At 41.2% G+C, this 18,447-nt stretch overlaps 1 protein-coding gene across 2 annotated transcripts in view; it reads right to left on the bottom strand.

Moving 5' to 3' along the window:
• Positions 1-18,447, bottom strand: part of LOC117462493 (glypican-5-like) — a 101,521-nt gene that overhangs the window by 53,307 nt on the left and 29,767 nt on the right. Inside the window, exons 4-6 of one of the 2 annotated variants that reach the window (XM_034104737.2) lie at positions 10,360-10,523; positions 9,159-9,215; positions 8,374-8,496 (exon numbers count right to left, since the gene is read on the bottom strand). In XM_034104737.2, the coding sequence (XP_033960628.1) occupies positions 8,374-8,496; positions 9,159-9,215; positions 10,360-10,523 (344 nt within the window). The remainder of the gene's footprint in view (positions 1-8,373; positions 8,497-9,158; positions 9,216-10,359; positions 10,524-18,447) is intronic. The other variant, XM_034104738.2, reaches the window with a different exon arrangement.

Genomic DNA, 18,447 nt, shown 5'->3' on the forward strand with positions numbered 1-18,447 from the left:
GAGGGGGTCATGCTGAGGTCCCAGGAAGCAGCACAGGGTTATGGGAAAGGGAGGGGCAACTGAAACGGAGCTAAGGAGACATTGAAAGAAAGAGGATTGTGGGAGAGGAAGAGGAAGGACAGAGGTTTGTGACCTTGACAAATGCAAAGTACGTTGATGCTGAAATGTAGGGTACAGGAAGGGGGAAAAAAGAAAGCATATGAAGTTTATATTTCCAACTTTTTAAATGTCATTATTTCTCTGATGTCAACTGTTCTCATAACTCAACTGTGCCACCACTTCATCAAGTCAAGTACAACTAGGAAAACACATACTTAACTGACTTCTGCCCATAGCCACATACTGCACACACAGCACACACAGCACACACAGGCTTACAGCAGGGAATGTTCTTCCTTTGCACATCGTCATTTATTTAGTGTCTCCTCTGCTTGAGTTTTATTATCCAATTTGTGTGCATTTTAGAACTGAGCCCCTTGGACGCAACAGACCGCACCGAGGCAGCCCAGAGGAACAGAACTATGACTAGATAGGACTGTAAAATAGAGAGAAAGTGAGTGAGAGGGGTGAGGGCTTTGCCCCGTTGTAGCGCTCTCCCTGTTTCTCCCTGCAATAACTGAATGGATTCCAGATGTCAAAATGATAAACAAATGGATTGTTGTCATAACCTTATAAAAATGCAAGGCATTCAGATAAACTCACACTGCTCTATTGTCTGTGGGCCGTCCCCTTGAGCTAATACAAAATAAGCGTCCCCAAAGTACAGTGATGAGTTCTCCATTCTTTAAGTTATACGTACTGTACTGTATGCACATGACCGACACACCAACATATGCATACACACCCTCATACTGTATGTCGAAATCTCATCCCTGGAGTTTTACACATTATTGAGCGTATACAAATATACTGTAGTAAATGTAAACATAACATGATGTATTAAATAATTTATTTTGCAGGTCATGGCTCTAATACAGTTTGTTTTCCTTGGTGTTGACATGATGTTCTCCTCCCATAAAGATTAAAACAGAGATTACGATCTCTGTCTGCTGACTTCCTTGGCTTGAAGCAGATTGTTTCTTTCCCTTCCCACAGAATAAACCTTCTGCCTGTATACAGTCATTCAGCTATAACATCAATACAAAATGAACCCCAACTTATTTGTAGGTCAGAAAATGCTAATGAAGTTCCAAAGTCTAGGTATGTTACGTGTTTAAACAAAAGCAGTGTTTTCAGAGTGAGGCTGTTCAAACAGGAAGACTTCTACATTCACTCTTCCTTATGTCTTTCTCTTATTTCTATTATACCAGCGTGTAAGTGGCAAATCCATCCTAGTTGAAATCATTTAATCTAAGTCTTACGCTTTAGCAAGATTGTAAGAGCAATGTTTGCCATACAGCAGGCCTATTCAACTAGCGGCCCACGGGCCGAATCAGGCCCTTCAGAACTTTTTTCAGGCCCACAAGAGGTTGCCTGCAAATCGAAATGGCATATGTGTAATAGCATAAATAAAACTAATGTCTGATCACACTATATCCAACGATGCGGCAAAAACGCTGGTTTTTCCATTCATTTGACTTATTTTGAATCCGTTATTTTGCCTGCCACGCTCTGCTCATTAAAAAAAAAAAAAACACTGTCCGCACTTGTCATTGGCTCAGTCAAACTCACATTACACACTAGGTTCGCGGGCCACAGAGAAAGTACTTAACAACAGCTTCAAGATGTCTCTCTCCAAGCCCAAGAAACGTAAAGTTGATTCGGAAAATCGCCAATTCCAGAATGAATGGACTGACAAATATGTATTTACTTTGCCAGCCGCAACAAGTAATAAACCGGTGTGTTTATTGTGCAACGAAAGTATATCCGTGATGAAAGAATACAACCATGGGCGCGGAAAGGGGGGTGCTGAGGGCGCTGCAGCACCCCCTAGCGGCAGGCAGGGGGTGCGGAGAGAGGTAATATATTGCATTGATGAGAGCCTCTTTCAGATGGAGCTGGTTGATGTGCAGTCTTCCTTTGCTTTAAAACAGCTCCTGTAGTCTGAGGGTGTAGTGGACTTTTGGTCTAACCATGTTAGCCAGTATCAGTACTCCACAATGAGGAAGGTGGCCTTGCTTATACTGACAATGTTTGGATCTACCTATACTTGTGAGTCTAGCTTTTCTCATATGAATGCCATCAAAACAAGGGCACGTTGCTCCATGACCAATGAGAAGTTGCATGAGTGTCTCAGGATTGCTCTTACCACTTATGAGCCAAACTATGCTGAAATAGCTAAATCAAGGCAGTGTAATTTCTCTCACTGACTCAAACAGGCTAAACATGACAGAAGTATAATGCATGGTATATATGCAGATCTGTTTTTATGGTCATTCATTTTATGGTCATTCAAACACGCCTACTTACTGTTTCGAAAAATGTAAAAAAAAATCCAAGATATGAATGTTATTGTGAGTCTGATGGCTATTGTTTTACTATGTTCTATTTGCATTTAGTATTACATTGTATGGACTTGTGTTGTCTTCAATGCACCGTATATGCTTGGAAGTGTTGAGGATATTATAAACAGGGCTACTTACTGTTAATGTGATGAATACTGTTTTATTATATTCATCTTGTTTTGTACATTAGTGGACATGGAACTGTTGGGGAAAAAACCTCATGTCTCCTTAGTTTTAAAGATGCAACATTTTGCACTTTTGTGTCAAGCCTTGTAACCGAAGCTTTCCTACTTTTTTATGGACTGGTTGCTTTCTGTAATGATTTATGTTGATACAATTAAAGTTAAAAAAAGGATGCACTTGACTAGTTCATTTAATGTATTAGTATCTATTAACACTACTGTAAGCAAGAGTTATTTGTAGTGATTCCTTGACAAAGTATTGTGTGGCCCACAAACCCCCTGTGATTTTCCTATTTGGCCCACTTGCTAATGAAGTTGAATAGCCCTGCCAGACAGGATCCCCGATGAGTTAACTGTTATTGGCAAAACAGCATTAGCATTAACATACAGGTACAGCAGATTTGAGTAGGTATTGGTTAACATGCCAATGTTAAGGTCCACTTGTTTCAGCTGTGGCCTCCACTCCACCTGGCTTTCTTTTGCCACCTGTGACCCTGTTATGCAACTGATTTGCCGCTTCTCATTAAAGAAAACCAAAACAATAGATGGAGGTGGCTACCATGAGTGCTCAGACTGGCTTTGCTTTAGAGTTAGTCATCCTGTTGCAATCCAATACAGACAGCAATCACTGGTCACCATTCCTCTTCAGTTAGCATCACCTAGAGCGCTCCTCTTTCAGGACAATGATGCCAACATCTATTCATCGTGTTTACCATTACCTGAATCAGATTGGTGATGGTCAGACGGGTTTTGTAAGAGATTATGGAGCTCATGCCCAAAATTGAGCACTTAAAGCCGTTTGGAATTCATTTAAATTGAAAACTGTCCATAGTTGCACTAGTAGTTCCTCTTGATTAGACATAGTCTGGGAGAAATTTAGCATTAAGTTGTTGTCCAATAAAACCCTATTTGAAGTTACCTCCTCATGTGTTTTCAGTCAACAGGCTAATAAAGTTCCTAATTAAGCCATAACTTTGGCTATACCCTGCAGCATTGTTTCATAACCTGCACACACTATCTCTATGTGTCAAAAGACAAACCAGGGATGTTATAAACATAATTATTGTGAAGAAACATGACAATTAAGTATTTCATTGTGTGATAAGACTACTATAATGGCGATAACATGACTGACTAATTTAAGAGTGTGGTAATTTCGGTTGATCTTATCTTCCCGAATAGATTGTCACACATGTGATGCTGTAAATGTTCAAAGAGGTTTGAACACATGCCAACAGGCATTTTTAGTTGTACGTACAACAGCTTGCCCCCCGCTCGCCCCTCTGTCATCAGATGCTGAATAAAGAGAGGGAGGGAATTTCTATCCCTGTTGCCTTTGATGTGCTTTGAAGTATTACAACATACAAATGTGTGTGTGTGTGTGTGTGTGTGTGTGTGTGTGTGTGTGTGTGTGTGTGTGTGTGTGTGTGTGTGTGTGTGTGTGTGTGTGTGTGCGTGCGTGCGTGCGTGCGTGCGTGTGTGTGTGTGTGTGTGTGTGTGTGTGTGTGTGTGTGTGTGTGTGTGTGTTCACACATGTGGAAATGTGTCTTCTTGCCTGAGCACAGTTTGATTGTGTCTGAATGAATAAGCCCTCCAGCTGTTGACTAGCATATGGATCCTGTGTGGAGTGATATGAGAGTGTGCGTGCCCGTTTTTGTCTAAGTCCTCCTGTGAGAGGGGAAAACCCAAAAGGCCTTCAGAGGCTTTGTGTGTTCCTACCAAACAGGAAGTCCAACTAAGACATCGACTAACAGCATTTTCGACACTAATTTGGGTGTCATCTTTACACACCTTTTCTCATCTCTTCTCATATTTTCTAGCCTTCTTCTCTTGCCGCCTTTGCAGTTCTCATGCATTTTTCCCAGGCATGGTGCGGCCAGTGGCTGTAGTATTGGCAGTGATGTCCAAGTATTTCCCATGCAGCCTCATAGGAGGGTCTTTGTTCCCCCTCCAGGCTTTAGGGGTCCCCACGGCAGGCCTGTGCCCCACTCCACTGACTCCACAATGGGTCTTTATATTGCCAAGGCCCTCCTCCTCCACATCACTCCATCATGCTTCCCTCATCAGGGGCACCGGGAGGCACAGGGGGCACCGTGGTACCAAAACGCCAAGCCTTTTCATGCCTCCTCCTGTCCCTCTCTAATTCATGCCAACAGAGTCAGATACAGGGGAAGAGGTTTGCTGAATAGCCACAGCTTGATCTGAGCTGGATATGAGTGATGCCAAATGCCTCAGTAGGGTACGGTTTTCTTATTCAACCCAAGAACACTTGACACCGCAAGCAAGTCCAGGCTCTCACCAGGGAGTGTGTGATAACACACCGTAACAACCCATTAGCACTGTTAGCACAAAACCAATAGCCTTGGTAGTAAAAGTGACACACACTTACTTACAAACACAGAGGGCCAAAATAAAGAACTGGCTATAAATAAAAACAAAGAAGCCGTATCTTGACATTATTGTAGAGTTCTTGTGTTATAGGTGCTGAATGGTCTCCTCACCCTGTGTTTTGTCTTGCTCATATGTCCCAGGTCATGGACCTAGCACACACACAGTGACTGACTATGGTACTTTATGTGCCGGCACATTGTGACAGGCCCTGATGAATGTGTGGTCTGCTCAACATGTCTCAGTCACTGGCAGATCCTCTGCAGCGGGAAAGCGAAGGGCAGTACTGAGCCAGAACATGAAGAGAGGATGAGAGAATAAAAGGAGAGAAAAGAAGAAGCGAAAATAAGTGAAAAAAATAGGAGAGAAGAGAAGAGGAGAGGAGAGAAGAGAAGGACATTTACAAAGCTAATCAAAGCTCAACTTATTCATATAAATGTCAGACAAAATGCTTTTGCCAACCACTGAGGAAAATAAAAGGGTCTTTTTGGAATCAGAGGCATCTGTTCATGAGCCTAACGTTTTCCCATGTACTTGATTAAGCATAGTGTATGGCTTAATCAAGCAAGACGGACACAAGCCAAAGGATCTGACAAATACTCAGGGTGGATCATGGGGGAAAAAGGCATCCCCCGGACCTCTAGTCTGCTACTTCCAGGGCCAATACTGGCATTGCCAAGAGCTGAGGTTGCCATGGTAATGGGAGCCACTTTAAGGCTACCGCAGAAGGAGAGCATAACCTTGTCATAATTGTGGACCGAGTTTCTAAAGCATTTAAGAAACAGATCCAGCATGGGGAATCAGTTACAGACTTGCATTGGCTCAGTATTCTGCATCAATTCTCCATTTTTCTCATGCTGACTGAGAAAGCACATAACCACAAAGAGAGAAACACACACACACACACACACACACACACACACACACACACACACACACACACACACACACACACACACACACACACACACACACACACACACACGCACACACTCAAAAAACCATAAGCAGGAAAAGGGTTCTAGGGCCACACCTATACATCAGCACACAATAAAATCCTCACAAATAAAAGAAAGAAACATAATGGAGTACAACAACAACAACTACCTCTAAACTGACTCTAATACAAAGGAGAGGGGAGCGTACCAACTATCTGCACTGCCTGCATTCACTCAGGCCCCGTCCACACGGAGACGAAACGGGTTGTATCCGCTACAGTTCTCTATCGTATAGACGGTTCGTCCACACGAGGCCGACACAGAAACGCGGATAACGATAACGGCTCCCAAGGAGGATAGATCTGCGGACGAAACGCTCTGGAGGGCCAAACGGCTCCGTGTGTACACCCTATACCAGGGGTCTGCAACCTTTTTGACCAAAAGAGCCCTTTTGCCCCCTTTTCCACCAATTGTTTTTGTCTGGAGCCGCAAAACATATCTGATAGCTTGATAGCTTATAAAGTTGTATATATTGTTACATCATAGACAAAAACTACAGTTTTTTTGCATTTATTATTTATTACATTTTAGAAAACTGTTTAGGCCTACCTCTAATAATAAACAAAGAACTATTATAAAGAGAATTTAAAAAAAATACACAGGCCTACTAATAAATCAACACAGCACTTGGGGAGTCCTCTGCACATTTGAAGAAAATGAATATAATTAAAAATGGGCCCACTTTGAAATAAATAAAACATATAGCTGCACCCTGATTGATTGAATTATGACTGAAGTTCGTCAGCTGTCTTCCTCTTCAGTGTTTTTCCTCCAATACGTAAAGGCTGCAGCACCTTTGACAACTTCTCTCCACATATCAAACATACCGGTAAGCCAGCATCGTTTGCTGTGAAAGCATATAACTCTGACCACGCAGAATTAAACCCTCTGTGTCCCTCCGAAACTTTTCTTTTCTTTTCTTTATCCATAGTTTGCTCATCGAGCCGGGGGTCAGGTTATTTACCTGCAAGAAAAGGCACTGGTGCGGGACCGTAGCAGGATATGACGCATATTTTAGTTGACCTAATTAAAACCGTTTTTTAAAGATACGAAACATTTTATAACAAAATATAAATAGTCCTACAAATATTTGTATTTTATTTCCTTCTTATTTTTGTCTAAGCTCAAGGGAGCCAGGGTAGAGTGCTTAAAGAGCCGCATGCTCGAGAGCCGCGGGTTGCCGACCCCTGCCCTATACGATCATTTCCTGATAACGATGACGCTATAGCCCCGCCTCTCCCCACCTCTGCTGCTCGCCCCCGCGTCACCCGCGTCATTGCTAATTTGTTTCGCCAACAACAACAACAACAATGGCGGATCCCAGGGTTGCTTTCGTGCTCTAGATGCTACTGACCATGCTACAGATGTTAGTGCAAAATCTACAGCTCCTGTACCACCACCATCAGCAACAAGTGGACATGGAGAACTACATGAACTATATGTTGCTAAATCCACTGCGAAGAATAAAGAGAAGGGCAACCAGGCAACCATGCTCGGGGGGTCTTATTCACTGCTTTTGGTGTATTTTGTGGCAGAACTACAGCGCCACTTACAGGCCCGGCATATGTACTACAGCGTTTCCAGCGGGTCGAGTAGTCTCATGTTGACGGACATGTTTCTTGAGCCGATTCCGTGTTTGACGGACACGTTTCTTGAGCTGATTCCGTGTGGAAGGAAAACTCTTTTGATATCGACTAAGGTTCGTTTTCGTCTCCGTGTAGAAGGGGCCTCAATGTGGAGATGGATTTAATTACTTCCTTATTTGCCACATTGATTAACAACAGCCAGCCACACTAACTCACATACTGACATTGATCACATGCACACAACAAAACACAAAGGGTTTGTTACTTTTTCTGAAATTTGTTCAAAACTCATTATTTTCAAACTAAGGTTTTAGAATGAATAAATATTAAGTCAAACTGAATGTCCTGTTTGAAAGGAGGCATACAAGCCAGCACCTCATTCATTGACACATACAGAAAATGAAAGTTCAGCCAAAAAACGTGTATGCAACAACTGGCAGTGATAAAGTTATATAACAAGATACAAAACATTTCTTAATCACAAGAAACAAAATGCTCTCAAAACAGAATGAGTCTAAACAACTAAATTAATCCATTAAAAAGGACAATGGATTTTGGGAGTAGAAGTCAAATAAGGGTTAGCTTAATGGGATGTAATTGAAAATGTTACAATTTAAGTTAAACAAACACAATTAAGTGACAGTAAGTTCAGTATCAGTTATGTGATTTTCCACGAGGGAATGAATGTCTCACAGGTATTTGTCAAGTTTTTGCTTTCAACAACTGCAAGTTTATAGTGACTGAAGGGGGTGAGGGACTGAACATTATGTCTTACCTCTCCACCACGTCTTCTCCGCTCCAGCATGTGGAGTCGTCAACAACATTGTCTCCTTCACACAGCATCTCTGGCAATGCTGCAAAGAAAGACTTGTAGCGCTGCAGGTACATCAAGAACTCCCTGAGGAAAAACGGACACATTGGGATAGTACATCATTTTAGTAAATATTACATATCATAGTCCAGGTTTAGAAAGAGAAAATTGAGGAATTGTGAGATATTAGCATTTTTGGTGTGGTTTGTAGATACACTTCTCATTACTTGGTACCAAATCGTCAACAAATACTCTGTATCTGCATTCCATTCAATAATAGATGCATGTGATATATATAGAGAGGTATTGATGGTGGAAGAAATGAGTTGCTTTGAATGTGACCATTTCACTATGTCAGCACATTTTTCTCAATTATGCTCTGCAGCAAAGTGCTTGCTTCATCAGATCTGCTAACACATGTTATCGATAAAGGCAGTCATCCCGAGCAAAACAATGCAATAATATTTTTTATCAGGCACCCGTTGTTGCCACCCATGAGACAGAGGAAAAACAGCAGAGGTCATGAAAGGTTATTTTGCTGAGTCAGTGACAGGAATCACTTCTAAGAACCGCAAATGACATGAATATGGCAGTTTTTTTAAGACATGACAAATAAAATCAACTGTAAATAAAAAGAAAAGTTGAAAAAAAAAAGTGTCACATGTTTGTGAACAAGTCACAATATGAGTCTTTGCTGGATAAAGTGTGTGAGTGGGTGAGAGAAATATGTCCCTGGGGTTCATGCTTACCTCGAGAGGGTTCTCAGATTATGTTTATTGTTCTTGGAGGGTTTCAGGGGGAACGAGCTGTGAATGATGGGAGTTGTAGTCCAGGGAAGAATGTTGCAAGCAAGGAAGATGCATGGATGTGAAAGGTGGGGCGTGGAAGAAAGAAAAAAGGAACAAAACGATGACAACATAGGACACACAGGGAGGAGGGAGAAAAGATAGTCAGTTGATCCTGGAAGAAAGAGATTAACCATGCACATGCAGAGACTAACCACACCACACATAAATCAATATGCATTTCCCCCCACACCACACCGACAATTAAAACAGATACTGGTATGCATAGCAATGTATATGTTAAGTCACAAGAAATAACACACAAGCAAACATCTGTGCACATGTGCAAATAGTTAAATATTCACAGGAAAGCCAAAGAAAGTTCTGCTGAACTTCTACATTCATAATTATTCCTATTAAAACGAAACATAAATGTTGCTTTTCTGTATCACGTTTCATATTTTTCAGCAGAAGACTGTTCTCCCTGTACTGCAGTGGGTGCTGCCATGTCTCTGAAGTGGTCAGCGCTCACATGTGCCTTGGTCAGGGTTGGCAGCAGGCGGGGAGGTGGATTGTGTTGCCATGAATGGCGGTGGCAGTGCCAGGCCAGACCTGTCAGCTCGGCTGGCATCAGAGCAGTGATTCATGGTTTGGGACAAGGTCAGGCAGACAACGCTGCACGTCTGTGTGTTTCCGTCTGTGGTGCTATTCACGCTGAGCACACCTGGTGAGCAGGGTTGGTGGTATGGCCGTCTGGGTAAACAGGAAACTGCTGGTCCGTCAAGATTAATCTTACCCACACTCCCCCTCTGCTGGCACATCACTGCCAGCTGCTGTGGGCATGGGATGGTTGCCTCAGAGGCCAGGTGGAGGGCACAGACTTTAGTGCCAGGCACTGCATTTACATACTACGGCTGTTTGTGTTGTGTCCAACTAACCATATGAAGTAATAGAGAAGTGATGGCAGCTGGGAATAGACCTCGGCCAACCCTTCAGGCAATATCATACAGACCTGACCATTTCATTTACATTTACATCTAGTCCACCGTGTAACTAATTTCCAATGAAAAAGCTGAATTTTTGCCAGAACAAGAGAAATATTTTCAACGCAGGCAATCTTAAACTGACTGATTAAACCACAGTTCAGTTTATTTATTGGTCTTACCTCCTCAAGTGGGCTAACTGCGACTGCCACTGCTCTGGTAAGGATTGGGAGGGGGCGGCAGACGGAGGAAGAGAAGTTGAGGTCACAGAAGAGGTTGTGACCTCAGGGCTAGTAGGCTGCATGCTTGTGGGTGCTCCAGTAGACAGGCCACACACCTTGTCCACCTGTGGGGAGGATAGAGGAAACAGACACACACCTGTTAGGCCAGGAAAACATAAAACAGCATGGGTGGGTGGGGCTGCAGGGTGAGTTCAATAAACCACCAAATGACACCTGCACAGTTAAAAGCATATTTAAACTAAACTAAAGTATTCAAAGTGAATATGTTTTGTTTTTCTCAGGGTGATGGCATCAATCTGAAATGAGGGATCGCTTCATTTCAGTTCAATGATAGCAGGGTGAAGAGAGGTGAACGAAATATAGAGCAGTGAACATGGGAAAACGGTGGGAGTGAAAAGAGGGACGTGATGAAAGGATATGGTGTGATGAGTGAGTTACTGCCAGCAGGCTGACAGTAATTGTAGAACATTCCACTACCTAATAGAGGTGAATGCATGTGCGCACAGTTGGCAGCGATGGCGAGCATCTCCATTGGGCTATTAAAGCCAGCAGCAGGGACAGCAGGATCAGGAGAATGAAGGGGCGTGTGCTTCAAACCAAGAGGTACAATCAATGAAATCTCATTGGCTTAAAAGCTTCTGGCCAGTGTTATTAAGTGATCCTCAATTAGCCAGAGAGACAGAGTGTAATGGCTCTTGCACATTGGACGGAGTACAGTGACCAGTGTATTTACCGTATGCTGAGCCACTATCTAAGGGCTCAGAAATATTCAGCAGCAAAACGTATTCAGCAGCAAAACGTATTCATCACCGATTGAGAAAATGAAGCCTTACATAAAGAAGCAGCGAGACCAATAAAGTTTAACCTCATTTGTAGTGATGTTTGCATGAACATAAATAAGCACAGTAGTACACCAATACTTTCCCCAGAACAGATTGATGGCAGTTGGTTTGTTTATTCTGTATCTTAGTTACCATTCATATGAATTAGGGCTAAATCTTTTGAAATCTCAATTGTTGTTTTGAGGGTAAACTAGAGTAGCAATAAACAAATGATTAGACATTGTATCTATCTGCATGGGTTCATACAGTCTATACTAATCTCTTAAACATTTATTTACTGAGGATAATAATCACACTGATATCTGGACATCTGTCCTAGCAAAACATCGAAGCAATAGCACAAACTTGACTCATACTGCAAGTGTTCAGAGCGGCCTGGCAGGGGTCTAAAACAATGGAATGCACAAACAAATACATAAACCTCATCTGGGAAGTAACTGGAAAGCATCTGTGTTTAAATGGTTGTTTGAAGGGGTCTGTGTCCACATGTTGGGAAGAGTTTAGATAAGTAATTCTGGAAGCAGCTGTAATATGTGTTAACAGTCACAGAAAGTGTCTTGCCAGACTGCTAGAAATACACTTACCCTGCAGGGTTAGGCAAGTCAGTCATCTCATATGCCTTATAAATGGACTTTAAATGAATTTTTCCACACAACAGTTGTCCTAGGCACTGGGATTGTCATTTGCTCAGGAACCCAAAAGATACTTTCGAGCATACCTAACCACCTGAACATTTGTAATCTTCATTGCACAGTTTGCTTTCTTCCCTCTAGCCTTTCTCTCAACTTTTTCTAACTCCACTCTGGTCTTAAATCCTCTCTAAAGGCAGACGTAAGGCACAGGGAAGGTTGTTTTATTGCATTAACCTTAACTCCCTCCAGACCAATAAAACATGCTCACACGTGGGAGAGGAGTTCACAGCCACACATGCACATAGTCACATATACACATGCCACACACACATTACATTATGGCAGTGAGAACAGATAGAAGACAGCAACTGTTTTGGCCACGAAGTCCTATCAACATAGTAAGCCAAATGTCCTTTGCATGCTTCTGCAGACAGCCACGCGTAAACATTTATTTGCATACCGTCTGCACAACATTACGCATTCAGACATTTATTGGAACACTTCAAACCTGTAAATAGGCATTATGTTATGAAACTAGGTTTGCTTAATCAAAGTATCCGAGGGAGGCTAATGGAAAACATTTACATAAAAGTTCATACTTTGTTGATTAAGCCAAAGCTTTTAACATTGCTCTGTTCATCATTATCAACATCGGCAAGTACACTAATGCTTGAGCATCTAAATAAAATGACTCAGTAAAACACTGTTCATTCCAAAGCTATAAATGTCAAGGCCAATTTATTTCACACAAACATGCTTAAACCTGTGTATAAACTCAATGTGTAAGTACTTAGCCGATATGGCAGATTGAAGTGTACCTATGGCTCTTCCCTATACAGCAGAGAATACATTTCTATACACTAAATTCCAGAGATCCAAAACACATATTTCAGGGGACATGCGGTCCCATGAGGTCATGTCCAGTCTACAACATTTGGGAGGTCTGCAGAGCTTTGCATGTGAAGGAACGTTTGTGTTTGCTTTTATGGAAAATGATGAAGTGGCAGGCGGAGAAAAACCAACACTAGTCAGTAACAATAGTCTTTTGTTTCTCAGGAAATTGTGTTTTCAACTGATTTGTATTTTTCTATACTCTTTCTCATTCTAATTGATTCTTTAGCCAGAATATGTGCTGCTAAAAGCATTTTAGCAAATCTAAGAGCATCATCACAATACAGTTTGTATAACAAAAATCATACATCATAACAAATAAATTGGGGCTTTGTTATAGGAAAATTAAAATAGCTTAAAAGCGCAGGGAAATCTAATTATAGGGTTTAAATGTTTAATTATTTCAACTGATGGACAGTCACGGTCCTTCCAAAAGTTGTAATTTATTATTTTAAGCACATGGAAAAAACACAAAGTCAGACCTCTTGGTTATCATTGCTCTGGTGTGCCGATACAGGCCGGCATTTCAAAATAAAAACACTGAGAACTCCTTCGTATGTCTAACTAAGCAAACAACAGTGTAAACAGAACACAAAGTCATCCTAGGGAAAACAAACAGCATCCTCTTGAGAAATAGAGACATGCTCTTATAGGTCGGATTTCACGACCACATCATCCTGAGGTCCAATCAGACGATAGGTTGAAAAATATCAGAACAGATATCAGAACAGATGCTAGAACACGACCATAAATCAATTACCTCCTGACCTGATGATGGCGTGAGAATGAAAATCCCATGTGGGCACAGCATGAGTACTTGGTTTCCTACGTGTATGTGTGCGGGAACACCTGTTTGTCCTTGTTATACCTTCACAATGTCAGCTATTTTGTGGAGCATTCCTCATGTGATTGCCTGAGGACAGAGTCGGATGGAGGGGGCAGATTTGTGGGATGCATGTCATCCATGGGTGGACTTTAGGGAAATACAAAGCATGTATTCTATGTGTATTCGAGCTAGCCATGAAACTGGTTTGCATATTAACGGAATAGATTTTATTACACTGAAACTAAATCATGTATTTTTTTCTTACAAATGTCTGTGCCAGGATATTTTTTAACGTATTTGGCTCAACGTGTGTATCTGTATGTGTGTATGTGTGTGTATCTGTGCACATATCATCAGCTTAGAGCTAGCCAAGCCCAGGGCCATCCCTCCTCTAGGGGAGTATTGGCTTACAGATAGCAGCGGTGGTCTTGTCTTCCCAGTTTATTTATCAAGGGATTACCCAGTAAATCTAAGGGAACTTTCTCAGCCCCCTCTCACCTCAGGCACATTGCATTGTGGGATGAAGAGGGCCTGTTTGGTCAGTTAAAACCCCCCGCTTCCACTTTAACATACTTTGTATGCTAAATGTGCAGACACACATAAAATCTGGTCACCTAATGCCCTCTGTGAAACTTTGGAAACAGTAGTATATATATTTGCCAATGTGAACAATGGCTATCGCAGAAACTCTTAACATTTGCACAAAAGGTACTCACTTGAGAAAAGTCACATGCTGACATTTGGTTATGTCGGGGTTTTAACTACAACCAAGCACCTGTTCAAGCTTCTTTACATTGGCTCCCTGTTTGTGTAAGGATTGATTTACTAATTACTTTTTGGGGTTTTCATGACCTCCGACTCTTCTGCAAATGAAAGGGGACAGAGGTTTTGTGTTTAGGGCCCCGAGGCCCAATTATTATTAACATTTCCGAACGTTAACTCAAACAACTTTTCCACCAAGGGGTTATCTTTATGTATCACAGTTATGTATCATAGTGCTGAATGACCTAATTGACCCAAAGAACAAAAATCCACTGGCTCTGTTCCATTATTTGTACTTTTCTTTAAATGTATCGCAGGAATTCACTTGAGGCTTGTTTTACCCTGCCGCAGTATCTAACATTGTGTTATGAATATATAGTTCAAATGTGTATGCATACAGTACGTGCAAAGATGTACATTTTATGAATTTACAATGAGAAGAATCTCAAACATCATTCTTCTTTCATTCATGTCCCTGGGAATAGCTCTTGGGACTCCTGCTCACATCCATTATCCAAACCACAGGCACTGTCATCACAATACATTAGACCATGAAATATGATCAAGCCGTAACAATTAGGAAATAAAATAACATTCTTGTATACGACATTACAACATACCGCTCTCAAACACATTCATCAAAATTGTGAATATTGCCCTCCTCCTACTTTAGTTTAGATATATGATGTAATGGTCGAGTAAGAGAAGTGTTCCAACTCTGCTACAAAGAGTTTCAGTCTTTAACAATGTTTTCCAAAAGAGTTTTGTAAAGTAATCATCTACCACATGTCAAAAAAAGCGAGCAGATTAGCGAGCAATAACTCGAAAAATATTCATTTTGGTTACTAACCAAAGAAGAAAAGAAAGCTGAAAAAAAGGAAATCATTAGTGAAGTTGCCAGAGAGGCCACAGATTCACATACTGATTATGTGTTTCTCCAAAGAAAACTAATGGCATCAATTTTATTTCAAATGACTAGAGTTTTGCTGTCAACAGTCATGATAATTATGTTTAAACGAGTAACATTTTCCATTCCTAATTGAAACACAGAAAGGGAGAACAGGCTACTTGTGTATGGCAAGGTTTTCTATTTTCCCCATGATAATATAAGAGATATCATAACAAAGCTAAGCTGTAGAGTTTCAGTCTTTCAGGTAGATCTGCTTTTGTCCCATCCAAATGACCAACAAAAAACCATTACCTGACTAGACTGGGATCAACATGGATACTATGTGTAACAGTTTGATCATGATATATTGACATCGAAGAATAACCATATACATGTAGGCCTACAGTGTCCTGGCAGATAGAGACACCTTTCCCCTTCATGTATACAATAAGGTGACTTCTTGAATTGTGCAGGAGGAGCAGTGATGTGGTGGAGGCCTTGAGGTTAAGGAAGCAAGCTTAAGCCTGGAAGGTTGCCAGTTCAAACCCTGCACCATCTGGGAAATCTGGGTGGGTTAAGGGAATAAGGAAGTCTCTCGCCTCCCTCAACAACACTAGCTGTGTTTTACATGTAACCACACAAAGAGACAGATGTAGGCTTTGAGGTGTTGAGTTTAATCAGACCATTATGAACCGCAAATAGCATAAAAACCCAGGAGTAGGACAGCAGACTTCGATTATGTTTCATAGAATATACAGCAAGGTAACTGTCGAGCCTTAATAATGACATGTCTTTTGTATTATAATAAATAAAAATGACTGATGATTTCGATATCTAATGATACATGTCCAAGATTTAAATAATTGTATTCATGATGGATTGGTAGCAGTTGTTTTCTGTGATTTGACCTGTTGATGATAGTGAGCTAACTCGTCTTAAAAGCCACATCAGTGTGATTCAAGGGTGGAACAGAAGACAAGGATGACCAGGCATATTAAAAAGGTTACTTTGTTCATGCACTCACTCAAGGTTAAAACACAAAACAATGTTTCATGTGACGGAAATATGAATCAGTTGTGTAACTTCTCTCGAGGGCACAAGTCCCAACTCCTAAATACCTTACTTAAAGAATAAAGTATTTCTCATCTCATTTTACATTTGTAATGGTATTGCTAACCACTATCTCCCTGTAAATAAGTACATTTATATTCAATTGACACTTGACAAAAAGTAGCACATTTTGCAAATGAAACAAATTCTTACTGAAATTCTAAATATCAAAGATTTTTATTTAAATAAATATTAGTTTAACCTCTTTCTATCGACAAGTATTTCTTTTGGTTGGAAAATAATGGCAACTGCTGACGAATAAAACACAAGAATCATGAATTTAATGACGATAATGCGCTGTAGTCTTATATCAAAAGCTCAAATAGTCTGAAGAAACATTCAGCATCTATAACCCCCCCGGAGCCACTGGTATAAGCTAACACTGACAGTGCTCCACACGGCCTCTCCCAGAAGGCCGAGCTCCAATGAGAGACTTTAGACGATTTACAACATGATTCTTCTCCCCTTCTTGTCTCTCCCTCTCTACAATCCTTCTATGTCATCTCTTTAAGGTCTCTCTCCATTCTTTGTAAATTACTTTGTCTCCATCTTTCACTTTAGTCTTCACTCTGCAGTTTCTGTCAATCAGCCCCCCCCCCCCCCCCCCCCCCCCCCCCCCCCTCACTGGTCTGCCTTTTTCTCTCCCTCTTATCCGAATGATGTCAGTGCTAATTAAAGAGAGACTGTGTCCCTCGTATATCACGGACAAAAGTCCTTGAGAATCCAATCAGTAAAGAGAACATTGCATTTCTTTCTCCACATTGAGGCTTGTTTACCCTGATTAAATCACGTACAGATGAGCCTAATATGAGGGGCCCTCGTTTTCTTCTTATAAATATGGGTGTTACTTTGGAGTTTATTGACAAGGTTGGTCCATATTTGTAAACAAATTTACAATAATTTCTGACATAAACTGTTCCAACATGTCTCAGCGGATTGGTGGTGTTGTACCACAGAGATGGAGGAAAAGGAGACAGAGGAAGGTCGAGTGAGTTCATCTCGCCGGTGTCTGCGATATGGTGGAACATACGCACACAAGCAAAGAAAATAAGCTGGTGGATAGAATACGTTGAAAGTCCACGTGTCCATTTGAAGCCTTCCAGTGAACCAGCAATTACCACGAAAACCATAACACAGATGCAGTAGCCAGTTGGGTTACCTTCATAGCAGCAGCTGCACGACATCCTCATGCCAGCTAGCTCGAGCTAAAACTCCAGCCAAGTAGACACCAAGGCATCAGGTGAGGATGTTGGGAATGTGGAGATGCACGGGGGTGGCAGGAGCACATTCCACATCAAAAGCTGACACAATGGCTGAAAAGGAGGTGTGTTTTCTCAGATATCTACAAAAGTTGACCACATTTAATCAAGACGGAGCATTTTACTGAATGGTCAAAAAGAACCGTAACAGCAATCCCAGATACGTTTGTATATTCCTGTATATTGCAGGATTTACAGGATATTCCTGTAAATGTTGTTTTGCGATATTGAAACAGCTTTTAGTGGAAAGAAGCAACACAGTACATGATGAGGTGTCCTGATTTACTGGATATTTGAAACAGTAGAGGCACCAACTCTGCATCATGTAACAGCCAAATCAAATGAAGTACTTGATATTCCCAGGGACAGTCTGTGACCAGTGTAGCAAGACTTATTATGGATACACGCTTTGCTATTGATATGTATTCGTCTTCTTGGCCTGTCCACCCCATTTCTTTTTTTGTGTCATATCTGTAACTCTTGTCCTTTCTTATTCTGTATGAGACAGTCCATCTGAGCTGCTGACCTCAAGCTATGAAGGAAAGCCCCCCATCATTTAGTCTCCCTTCAGTGAACATTTCATAAACTTATAATCAACTACATATCCGAGAAATTACATGCTTTCTTTAATTATAGGCTTCTACCAATCCAAGTCATGGGTTACATAAGAGTAATATACTAAAAGGACGACTGCTTTGCATTCAGATCCAAGTTTAATGGCCCAGCAATCAATCACATGGCTATTGCTCAATAAGAAAAAAACATTTCTTATACAGATGGGAAGAAATGCTGGATTTGTGTGTGGTGTTGAGGGCTG

Source organism: Pseudochaenichthys georgianus, chromosome 17 (assembly GCF_902827115.2).
Source record: "Pseudochaenichthys georgianus chromosome 17, fPseGeo1.2, whole genome shotgun sequence".
Classification (NCBI taxonomy): domain Eukaryota; kingdom Metazoa; phylum Chordata; class Actinopteri; order Perciformes; family Channichthyidae; genus Pseudochaenichthys; species Pseudochaenichthys georgianus.